Source organism: Sorghum bicolor, chromosome 2 (genome assembly GCF_000003195.3).
Source record: "Sorghum bicolor cultivar BTx623 chromosome 2, Sorghum_bicolor_NCBIv3, whole genome shotgun sequence".
In the NCBI taxonomy this organism is placed as follows: domain Eukaryota; kingdom Viridiplantae; phylum Streptophyta; class Magnoliopsida; order Poales; family Poaceae; genus Sorghum; species Sorghum bicolor.
The window spans coordinates 72,476,012-72,488,302 of record NC_012871.2 but is presented as its reverse complement, the minus strand read 5'-3'; the positions used below and the strand labels follow the sequence as shown (position 1 = coordinate 72,488,302).

General features: G+C 37.1%; 1 protein-coding gene across 2 annotated transcripts; it reads right to left on the bottom strand.

Annotated features, from left to right (window-relative positions):
* On the bottom strand, positions 1,511-11,752 carry LOC8078999 (DNA annealing helicase and endonuclease ZRANB3). Of its 2 annotated transcripts, XM_021454193.1 has the most exons (23): positions 11,408-11,752; positions 11,139-11,314; positions 10,711-10,784; positions 10,099-10,134; positions 9,897-9,987; positions 8,616-8,675; positions 8,007-8,184; positions 7,701-7,897; positions 7,259-7,360; positions 7,020-7,130; positions 6,468-6,533; positions 6,289-6,387; positions 5,907-5,991; positions 5,700-5,818; positions 5,451-5,582; positions 5,285-5,377; positions 4,370-4,678; positions 3,269-3,453; positions 3,070-3,172; positions 2,772-2,917; positions 2,528-2,607; positions 2,312-2,454; positions 1,511-1,895 (listed from the first exon to the last, which is right to left on the bottom strand). In XM_021454193.1, exons 1-23 carry the CDS (start codon positions 11,436-11,438, stop codon positions 1,782-1,784), a joined length of 2,730 nt encoding a protein of 909 aa, XP_021309868.1. In that variant the 5' UTR covers positions 11,439-11,752; the 3' UTR covers positions 1,511-1,781. The 2 variants fall into 2 exon arrangements, with proteins under 2 accessions (XP_021309868.1, XP_021309869.1); XM_021454194.1 differs by lacking the exons at positions 11,139-11,314; positions 11,408-11,752 and having other exon boundaries at positions 10,099-10,144.

Sequence of the window (12,291 nt, the reverse complement as noted above, 5' to 3'; positions counted from 1 at the left end):
ACAACTTAGCCTAAGGTCTTGTTTAGTTGTAAAAAGTTTTTGGATTTTGACACTGTAGCATTTTCGTTTGTATTTGATAATTATTGTCCAACTATAGACTAACTAGGCTAAAAAAAATCGTCTCGTAAATTACAGACGAACTGTGCAATTAGTTTTTATTTTCGCCTATATTTAATGCTCATACATATATCACAAGATTTGATGTGACGGTAAATCTTGAAATTTTTTTGAATTTTAAGGTGAACTAAATAAGGCCTTAAGTGAATAGGCTCAAAGTAATCAAATGGCCAAGTCAGGATCGATGGTGGTGAATCAGATCAGTGTCGGCACTGGCGAATCCTGCTCCTCCCACGAATTGAGGTCGGCCGGCTGTGGCGAAGGGTGGAGGCGGCGGCGGGCGGAATAGAGCGGCGAGGTACTGGAGGACAACGGGAGCAGAGCATGAGCGTGAGCAGTGGGTTTTTTTTACCACTTCCCACCTGCAGTAAGCAATGCCCCTCCTAAATCTGGCGGAGCTTAGCATTATCAAAGCTTTGCATAAGATGTTGAATAAAATCATATAGATTTATTCCATTTCCATCTCAAAAAGAATGTATCGACTTTGACAAAATATACAACGCGTGATAAGTATCACTAGATTAATGAACTATGTTAACATAATGAACCTATTTAGAGATATAAATAATAAAAAAAATCTAAGTAACTCTCTCAACTAAATAAGGTGAACTAACGGTCAAATAATCTCTTCAAGCGGTTTTGGACGGTAGTTTTGCTACAGTAACCGTGTTTTTGTCTTTTTTCAAAAAAATATATATTTTTGCTGAATTTTTGAAAAAAATATAATAAATCTCAAAAAAATCATAAATGAAAACCCCAATTTTGTTGGACTCTACATGAATGGATCTACACAATGAACATATAATATAGTATGCTCTAGTACAAAGTTTTTGCTTTGACTTTAGATTTATGCTTTTCTGCAATTAATTAGAATAATTCATAGATCTAAAGCTAAAAAAAAATTATACTAAAGCATACCATATTATATGTTCGTGTAGAGAGTAACAAAATTGAATTTTCTATTTTATAATTTTTCTGTGATTTACTATGTTTTTTCAAGGATTTAGCATAAATAAATAAAAAAGGAAAAACACAAAACTACCTCTATAGCTAAATCATCTCAAAAACCGCTTGAAGAGGTTATTTGACCAGTTTTAAAAAAACTGTAGAAAATCTGGTTTTATAGTTTAGGGATTAAATAATCTACCATATATTTATAATTTAGAAAAATCAGAAGTTTTAGATTGCATGTAAACAACTTATATATAATGATAGTTATAATTTAGAAAAATCAGAAGTTTTAGATTGCATGTAAACAACTTATAATTTGGAATCCCTAACGTAGGGAGTATCAAAAGACAAACAAAATGTCCGATTGCATGTACAGAAGTTGTAGACTCTTGCCGCCCCAGCCCCCCTCCCCTCTCTTTTTCCCCCTTATCAGAACCTGATGTAACTTAAACTGGTCAAACTTTCGTTACAGCAACATCTGACAAGATGAAGTATTTCTTGATTCAATTTCCCTGTTAAAACTGCTCCATAATTGCAGTAATAATCTCCAATTGACAACAAAGTTGTCATAAAGATGGAGATTGTTGTCAAGATACACACAACCAAAAAGCACAATAAACACTTGGTTGCATTTAACATGCACACAAAAGGGGCTAAGTGAAAAATACCAGCTCCCTTTTTGAACAATAACCTCAAGGTACATGAAACATGCCCTATTCAGCAGCTTTTCCATCAATAACATTGCCAGGAAATCCTAAGGAGTAGGCACTACCCGGGACGGCTACCAGCAAAGAATCATCATCTAATTCTTCTGTTGCTTCACTTGGCTACAATGAAAGGAAAGATAAGAAATGGAATAATAGTAATAACAAAAGCCATTGTAGGAGAAACAAATACACAAAAAAGGGCAACAACAGATAATTTGCATATGGTTGTCCAGAATGTTAGAAAGGCAATATCCTAGCCATTACTAGTTCTCATATCTCGGCAATTATTGGCCCTATAGCAGATCATTGCATGTGCAACCTGTATTGATTAGGATAGATGACATTACAGCATTTTGATTCTTTTTTCCTTACATGTACACTCATTGTTGTATAAGTACCGCATATAGTAATGGAGAAATCATTCTACTCATTCTATTAGCTATCACAGAGAAGTGCGTTGCTGAAAGAACATTTGCTCTCTTTTATTTGCAAAAATGATCCAAAGATAATTAAAGCCTAGAGGAGAGATCACTAACTTTATCCTTTTGTTTATTCAAGGCGTTTTTCAGGTGCTCTTTAGCCTTCTTTCTTATTTCTTTTAGTTCCTTGTGCTGAACTCTGGTCACCTCATAATGACAAGCCACACACAGTGTTCTCATGTTCTCAACCTTACATTCCCCTGGCAGAAAATCAGAAAGATTATCATGCCATTCAAGAGTAAACTGCACAAAACTTTTGCACATATAGCGTACCTCCTCCTTTATAGACCGGTATTATGTGATCTGCATGCCAAGCATTTCCATCAATTGGCTCATGGACAAGCTTATCTAGGCTGTGGTAGATGCAGAGAATCAGCATCAAAGCAACAAATTAACAGGAATACAGGATAATTATCCATATCTGATAATACTTAAAGGTTTAAACCACACGACCCTGCTAGCCCCCTAGATATGCAAAAGAATATAGAAAAACATGATATCAATGTGCAGCACTTACAGTTTCTTTCTACTCGCAATGTTTGGAGCAACCTTTCTGATGTACTCTTCTCGCTTTTCCAAGGGTAAGGGTTTAATGTGTTTCACAAGCTTGCAACAATCGAGCTTGCATTGGGAGCACTTACCACGTTCTATTTGAAACAGTGCCTGCAGATAATTACCAAGAAGCTTTATTACATATATATGAATCAATTAATTTGCAACTTTCTTTGATTTTATATAACTGAAAATTAGTTCTAACTATTCAACCCCACCTACAAAAATTGTTCACTTATGTGGATAACAGAAAGAAGACTCACCTGCCGCAGGGCCCTGCCACTTGTTCTTAACCTGTATTCCTGGAAACAAGCTAGACCACAGAATAGATCTTCAAAATATTCTGGTGACTTTGCAAGCCTTCCACTGACCCAAGTAAAACAACATTATTGTGAGCAAATATTATTTGTTTATAACAACAAAACAGGATTTACATCTAAACACAAGTTAAGGAGTCGTTACTTGCAAAGTCCTTGACAAAGTTTGCAAAGAGGTTCATCATCAATGGTCCAGCCCTGAGTATACTGTCTCTCTTTACAGGTGCCATTGCGTAACACCACCTGTCTCCATTCAGCATTTTCTGGCAAAGGATTACTGACACCATTCAATGGTGCAGCACGCCTCTTACTTCCCCCTTTAAGTATCCCCTAAAAAGAAAGCAGACCAGAGCCAAGGAAAAAGTGAGAGATATTCATAAAGCTGAGGAACACCAAAATAAATACTTGTGTATTTCATGCAAAGCTCTAAAAATAGGTAAACACTGTAATTTGCTAGCAAAGTATTTTTGCATAATAAGGATCGCCCAGGCTCCTGAAAGCTTCTGGCTCTGTTACTGTTTAGTACAGCTGACAAAAGGTGACATGCATGGAGTGCTGCTTCTCGTATATGTACAGATCCAGTTTTAGCACGATGATTTTGTGTGTTATTGCTTTGGACATAATGAGTTTTCAGTGTGTAGCAAAACTAATAACATTTCAAGAGGTAAAAACATTACAATAGCCGAATGTGAAAAAAACAGCAATGAATGCTAACTAAGGCCTAAGCAACTGTAGTAGGCTAACAAAGTTACACCCATATGAATCTTGTTTTACACTGAACACTATTTGAACCCTTAATTGAATTAAGTAGCTTGATCTATAATAGCAGCGCCAGGTGACATAAGTGGGCTATAAACAATTATGATCTATACTAAAATGTGCCATGATACAGAATACATATAGTTAAAAACTTAAAATAGCATGTACCAGTTCCAGCATTCCTACATAAAGTACAATATGGTAGTAGTTAACATATCCAAAATATAGTACTAATTTGGGTTGCCAGAAGGGGATTTTTGGTGGCGTTAATATGAAGATGGATTTCAGAACATTTTGACATCCTTGAGCAAATTCCGCATAATTGTATGTTGTATCACTGAACAAAGACGTGTATCATTTAGATATGTAGAATTTCTTTGGGGAAAAAATGAACAGGACTGTTATTGAACATGGCGTGCAATGTTAATAAGCAAAGCCAGATTGCGTGTGTAAAGAGAAGAATCAAATGAAGTCAACAGGTCCATACTTCTGTGCTATGGTTGATGCTATCTTTCAGAAAACACAACTCCAGGCTCAAGGGAAGTTGTAATGGCTTTCCAAGCAATTTATTCTGATCAATTGGTCTTAGTGCTAACCACTCTTTGATGAATGCCTTGAACACATTGCAAAATGCAGGAATCTTTTTCAAGAGCAGAGTTCTTGTTTTAACATCACTTGGAGAACATAAAGGTGAATTCAATTCTTCTGGCAGAAAATTTTCACAAAGTGGTTTGGGTCTTGAATCATGTCCAGGAACACAACTGTACAAGTGGATTCGGCCTGTGTGCCGGCTAACCTGCAAAAGATGATGATACTTCAGATGAACTTAGTGGAGAAAATCTCATCTTCAACTATGAAACAGCATGCTTTACACACTCACTGTTAAGAAAACATAAAATCAACCTTTCTTGACTGACATGGCCATCCATCACACATGCATAGTTGAGCCAGTAACAGGATGGTTCACAAGCCGTTCAACAGTCTATATCTCCACTATTCTTTTCCCGCCATTCCCATTGTCCTCTCTAAGCTAGCCACGTCAATATCCTACAGAAAAATAAATCGACTAGCTCTCTAGCTACAACTGTCGTATTTTTATTGAATACAAGAACAAAAAAGCCTCTTAGTCCCATTAACGATAATGCATGCATAACACATGCAATCATATTCTTTTCAACTAAGAGAACACCAAACACATCTGCCATCTCCCAAAATGAGTGCAGCTTACGGAAGGGCTGACATTGCAGTAGTTATTCCCTCTTCTCCCCACAGCATAACAACATCATAGAAAAAATTAATATTCCTAGGTCTCAGAGTGCTTTAACCTCGAAAAAAAGAAAGAGCACAATCACAATAACAGACAAAAGATAGAACAAACAAGTAGGTTAAAAATTGCTTTAACCTCAAAACGCAGAGACTCCACTTGAATTGGAAAATCTGGAACAGGTGCAGCTTGACTTAAGGACCCAGCATTTCCAGAAAGCCTCTTACGAGCCTAACATTTTTCAGCAATTAGATCGTTATGTATAAACGTCATATGATTAAAAAAAGCAAAGAAAGTTTATCACCTTTACTGATTTACAACTAGATATCACAGAGCAAAAGGCTGCGGCTGGCGAAAGAGAAACATCAATACAAGATCTGTCTTCAAGTACTGTTGGAGTTGGATTATTTTTCAAGGATGTGCCAGGTCTTTCATCCTAATATAGGGAAATAAGCACAGGAAGAATCATTTCAATAAATAATCAATAAGTAAGAAATAACAAGTGGCAAGTATGAAGCAATTGACAAATATTAAATGGAGCATTCCTTTTTACCTCAAATTCAAGAGGAATTGTCCTAATGGTGAAATCCGAGTCAAATTCCAAATCTTCGATGCCAAGAAAACCATTGATAGACAAATCATCACTAAGGTATTTTGATCCATGGGTCAAATCTGCATGAACCTCAAACAACTCAGCATTGGTTTTAGTAAAATGAGATAGTAATCACAACATGGCTTCAGCAATCAGCATTAGTTTTACCTGCATTATGATTCTCTGGAGGATGAAGTTTGCATTGTGTTTCCTCCTTGGTCTTGATTTCCTCAAGTTGGCACACTTGATCAACCTTACAAAGAAAGAACGAAGAATAGATAAAAGAGGAATGATCCTTATCATACAGTCTTCAGCAGATTTTTTAAGGGGCTAATATTCCGATTAGTGTATCAGATTTATTAAGGCACTGAATGTAGCCAGTTAGGCTGTTACATATCCCAGGTTAACTGACACTGGCTACACACTACAAGCTTAGATCTCACAACAGCCCTTCCAATCTGCCAAATGATAGTATAACATGGCAATTTACAAATGACAAATATTCTGAACTTTGTTCCAAAAAAAAAAGGGGTCTCAATGTGTGACCTACCTCAATCTCCCTTACAGCATCTTTTTTTCCATTCATCAAAGACGAGACACGGAACAGACTCTGGTTTAGCTGGAACCAGTGTGACTCATCTGATGTGTCCTGCAAGACCAACATTATTCTGTTTGCTATTACAATGACAAGTTACAGAATAAATTGTGAAGGAAAACAAACGAACTGACCTTTCCACAGAATATATATATGTTGACTGCATTTGTTTGGCCACGTCTATGAGCTCTGTCCTCAGCCTAATAGCAACAGAGTGAAGATATTCTCAGCAACCTCTTAATTACTCCCTCCATTCCAAAATTTTAGAAGTCACTATGGCTTTGTCCTAAGTCAAACTTTTCTAACTTTGACAGTTTGACGAAGTTTATAGAAATATATATTGACATCTACAATACCAAATAAGTGCAATCTCAAGATATATTGCATGGTGGATTCAATGAAACTAATTTGGTGTTAAAAAATGTTATTACATTTTTCTATCGACTTGGTCAAAATTAGATAAGTTTGACTAAGGAGAAAACCAAAACAGACCTTGATTTGGAATGGAGGGAGTACTAATGTGTACACAAATTAACAATCAGGATGGCATTGGCATTTCAATTCTAATTCTACCAGAATAACTATGAAAGTAACCAAATATTGTTCCACCACTTAAGCTGCATTCTGTAATGGTTGAAAACTAATTGCAACAGCAAACAGAAAGAGAAAATAAAAAGGCTACGGACCTGAAGCAATTCTGAAGCTGTTTTTGGGAGCTCCACAAAAATAACATTCTGAGCAGACGAGAAGTCTAAACCAACACCTCCAGCAGTAATTCCAATTATTGCAACCTTCACCTTTTTTGAAAATAAAAAGTATAAAATGGATGAACATTAAACCAATTTTTGGAGTTATTAGACATATGGAATAGGAAAAGTGGGGAAAATACAACAAAAGGGTGGGTGGGTGGGGTTGGAGGCAGCACCTCTGGATCCAAACGGAAAGAATCAACAGCTTCTTTCCTTTCCCTTTGAAGTGTGCTTCCATCAATGCGAACAAATTTGATCCCATTCTCAGAGATAAACACCTGTGTGAAAACAGATGAACATATAAAATTGCCTCATCCTGGATTCTGGTGGTCAAGAAACTCAATAAAAAATTTTGAATAATACTTAAGCATGATCGCAATAAATCTCAATTGTTATTAAGAATTACTGAGGCTTATACATTTCAAACCACGGAAGCAAATAACCATCATAATTTTGATTGGAACCCTAGTCCATAGTTCATGATGCTACTGTCTAATATGTGAATGGGATAGAATAGCATTAATATATTGACAATCAAAATACATTCTTAAGTGAGGACAAACCACCTAATAGCATGATGACAGATAAGAAATATATGAGGAACATGAAACAGCTTACCTGTATTCCATCTAGAACCTTTAAGTGATGTGCAAATATTATTGTTTTCTGACAGCTAGACTTGGGATCTAGGTTATGGTTAGCACCAAATCCATCCATGATGAAATGATTTGAGAACCATTCACTAAACCCAGATAATTTTGCAATACCAATCTCTTGTGGGGTGAGATTCCTCGGAGATTTCTTGCAATCATCATCTGGACAAAAAATAAAGATAACCAAATTTATGCAGAACTACCAGAACCATCATACTAGTCGTGAACACAGAAGAGAAACTCATGTTTGCAGTTAGCACAATGGATATACCTTCTTCCTCTTTGCTGGGCAATTCAACTGTAAGAGTTCCATTACAACTGCTAGAGTTCATCCTTTTGACACATGAAGATGTGGCTGCCCTGATATCTGGTGCCTTTAGCTTCAACCTAATAATCTGTCGCCGCTTTGGGGGCAGTTCATTCAACAAATGCTCCTTCAGTCGCCTAATCTATAACACAGAAGCAAGCAGATGAAGCAGCTTACTTTAGCTGTGATGGAGCAGACATTAATAAGCAATCAAATCTCAACATAATATATCATGTGATTGCATGGCTTGTGACAATCAATACAACAGCCTTTAATAATGGCAAGCATATTATTAGGAAACGAGCACTTCATTTCTTTATAAATCAGGTTATAGAACAGTAAACCTTTTTTTTGCAAGAATATTTGCCAACAGTAACTCTTCTCTGCCAAATGCCTTTGAACCATTAAAAATTTCAAGAGGACTAAAGAATTGCATCATCATAAAAAAAAGGTGCAGAGTTAGCATAACAGGCCAACAAACAGTATGGATTGAACTACCACAATGGAGCAGAGGTAATAGATCATAGTAAGCTATGAATTGAAGCTTAAGTGGCTGAAAGAGCAAGAACAAACCATGACAGTTTGACTCAGCAAAACATTTAACTCTGTCAACCGCGTACCCTTAGAGAAGTCCTGCATACAAAACAAATTACAGCCTTAATGAACTAAGAAAATGTTTCCACAAAATACTAGCGGCAAAATTCATTTCTCTTTCGTACCATTTTTTCCTTGAACTATGCAAGAGAGGTGCATGTCATTTCATTAAGAAGAAGAATAAAAAAGATACAAAAGGGAGCGAAGTAAGAAACCCCTCCCAGCCCCCAGCCCCCCCCCCCCCCCCCAATGGGTTTTAGTCAATACAGCATACTAGAAAAGAAACTAGGGAAACGCGACCAGCTGCCTCAAACGACCAAGGGCCTAGGGATCCAAGACCAACAACCTAGCAAGGAACTTATGTAAGGCCGATGCTCCTGCCATACACCAAAGATTACTCTCATTGGCCACAGATTGAAACAGCGCCTTTATGCTAGGCCTAGCACCTTCAAAAACACAAGCATTTCAGCGCTTCCATAATTCCCAAGCAACTAAGATGATCAGACTACCCCTTGGAACACCTTTGATAGTGCCACACCACCAACTAGAGAAGCGAATATTAGATCATTGAGGGGCAAAAGACAGCAGGTTCAGCTTTTGTAAAAGCAGGGTCCAAATCTGTCAGGCGAACACACATGAGATGAGGATGTGTTGAATATTTTCCTCGGCCTGGTCACAAAGTGGGCATGCTGGCAGGTGAGGAAGCCCACGTTTGGCCAGGCGATCAGCTGTCCAACACTGGTTGTTAATGGCCAACCAAACAAAAAATTTACACCACAAGGGTGCCCAGCTTCTCCAAATACGCTTCCAAGGCGTGAACCTGATGCTTCCAAGGAAAAAGGCATTGTATGCAGACCTGCTGCTGTATGTTCCAGTAATACTTAGCTTCCATTTATGCTGATCAGGAACTGTTGGCTGTAAAACCAGGTCATCAACCAGCCCCCAAATAAACAGATACTCTCTTAGCACTTCTACAGTCAAAGCCCCTCTAATATCTGCAACCCAGCGCCAACTGTCCGGGGCCTGGGCTACTGTGCGTTGCTTTACCACTCTGCTGGTTTGCAGAACTCCTGTTTCTTTAGGGGGGGAGGGGGGGGACTAGTTAAAAATATTTTCATGCATTATTTCATGGTTTGCTACATTTAGTTTCTACATGCACAGCATAGATTTTACCCCAGCTCTGCAGACAGCCCATAGGAGCCATAGCTTAGGGAATAGGAGTAACAATGATATGCCTTTACAAACCAAGGAATCACATACCTTAAATATTTTCCCCTGATAACTTCGTGCAGCATGCAGCAAGCAATATTTTTTCGCATAATCAAATTTATCTCTACCAAGCATGCGGGGCCTGAAAGCAGTGGGGGTACCGGGGTAGGGTGATTAACAACAATATTGCAACAGAACAATGTAAAGAGCTTCATAAGACCAAGACAGTAAGATGCCATTTTCTTTTACTTACCATAGCATATTTATCTGGTGGTAGATATCAAAAGGTCTATTATCACCTAGGAGAAAACAAATAGTAAGTGACAACTTCATTTTAGAAACATTAAAGTACAGCAACATATAGTTAAATGATGTCACAGATTTTATGGATCCCAGTCTATCATATTTTAATGCTTCAAATACAAAATAATAGAGATAAAATCATAATACAAAGCAGTACAAAATTCCTTTGAACAATTCATGGCATCCTCAGCATGCACAGGCATAAGCTTTAACATGGTAAAACGAAGATATTACATCTCACTCCATAATATAATCAGTACAGATGCTTAGCAGGCAATGCAGTAGACAATAACAAAGTCTATGCACTAATTATGCCTTATCAACATGGATGTTCACAAGGCTTCTACTCACAGAAATTAGTGCCACCAATAATATCAAAAGAGTAAAACAAAAAACACATCAAGATCATTTTGCAGTTGCTGGTATTTTAAAATCATCAGATGATCTCGACAAAACATATCTCGTATCACAACAACTATTATCATGCATCACTGATGAAATATAAAGAGTACAGTTTCAATAGCACAAGGAACTCAAAGAGTATGATGGATATCTTTATAACCTTGAGAGAGAGGGTGTCCCCGAGAGCAATATGATGCGATCAGTTTTTGAAGCTAGATGCAGCACAGCTTTTGTCTATCACAAGGCAAGCAAGTCAATACAAGAAGCAAGTGGAATGTTGATATTTCAGACTAGTAATATGAAAACTATATGAATCATATGTGGTAACTAGTTCCCTTTTTTTATAGAAGGGCATAGACATGTGGAGAATCAAGCTGAATGTGAAGAAATGTGGAATAAATCATCTCGAAGTCAATTTTTTGTAATATAGGAAAATAAGCCTAACAAAGTCATGATCTTAAAAATAATGATAGGATGTGTCAAATAACAAGGAACAGAATCTCCTTCATAGATTGGGGCATTCGAGAGCTGTATGCTTGTACTGAAACATGAGTTTTTTTTTTTCATGGTTCATGATAACATCAGTACCTCATATTTTTCTTCTTGTTTCGTCGTGCAGCGTATGTTGTGCGATTCATCAACAATCATCAGTGCCCATGTTCTATTCACCATACTTTCCCTAAGGCGACTTAGCATCTGGTAAGAAGTAATCACTGCCCTTGGAGTAGCATTTAGATGTTCAAGACTGTCTTGACGACCAAATACTGAAAATGAGAAAAAAATAGATATAATAATTTCAACATCTAAACATTTGGTCCTTATACAAAATAGGAAATATCAGGTGCACAAGAGCATACTGGTGAAACATATGCAAAAACTCAATCCCATCCTTCGGATCCAAATATTCAATCTTAAAGGTTCAAGTTTGAGGTGGGAGTTCTCGCATCCCTTTTGGGCTGACTTAGGTCCACCTCCTCACTTCAGCCCTTCATATTGGACCCGTGGGGTGAGATTGAGTTGGCGCATACGTGCACCAATATACTATTGTGCACTTGATACTTCCTCTATATGAACTGGAAACAAAGATCAGAAGAATATATTCAGAACTAGAAAGTCAATCACACAAGGGAGAAGTGAGAAGACATTAGCCATATTTTGTAAAACAGTGGTCTTTCATTAATACTAGCACAGTTTACAACAAAAGTACAAATCTATGATTTGAAAGTTATTTTCTCAATAATAAACCCATTTAATTTACACTTAAAGAACCAAAAGCATTCTAGATTTGAACTTATGTTAGCAGCTAGCTTAGCTTCGGATTGAATATCACATCTTTTGATCCGAAAAGGTAAAACATACATAAATCATTGAAATATGTTCAAATGCTAGCTTATCCGAAAGTTTCTGAAAATCGCAAAGACAAGTCAGCAAGTCAAACTGAAGAAAAAATCAACCTAGATAGACCAAGCAAACACTAGGTATCAGACAACTGAATGGTCTTGTCTTTGATAGTTCACAGGGGATGTTATGTCGGCTATAGCATTTCAATCAACTTATGAAAGCAAAAAAATCATTATTTTTCACATTATGCACACGGAAGGTGAGATTGAAACAATAAAAGTTAAAGGTTACATGCTTTACTAGATGACCAAGTTGCTAAAGGTATACTATAACTGAAAAGCATATAGTCCTTAGAGTTCAGCCTGAATCAAGAGGAAAGAGCAAGCAAAGAATTTAGAGG

Excerpts from the sequence above, each read along its gene's own strand:
- LOC8078999 (XM_021454193.1), bottom strand. The coding sequence starts at position 11,438 with ATGGGATTGAGTTTTTGCATATGTTTCACCA. Across the intron at positions 11,315-11,407 it reads TTTTTGCATATGTTTCACCA|TATTTGGTCGTCAAGACAGT; the intron begins GTATGCTCTTGT and ends TCTCATTTTCAG. Across the intron at positions 2,455-2,527 it reads ACCGGTCTATAAAGGAGGAG|GGGAATGTAAGGTTGAGAAC; the intron begins GTACGCTATATG and ends ATTTTCTGCCAG.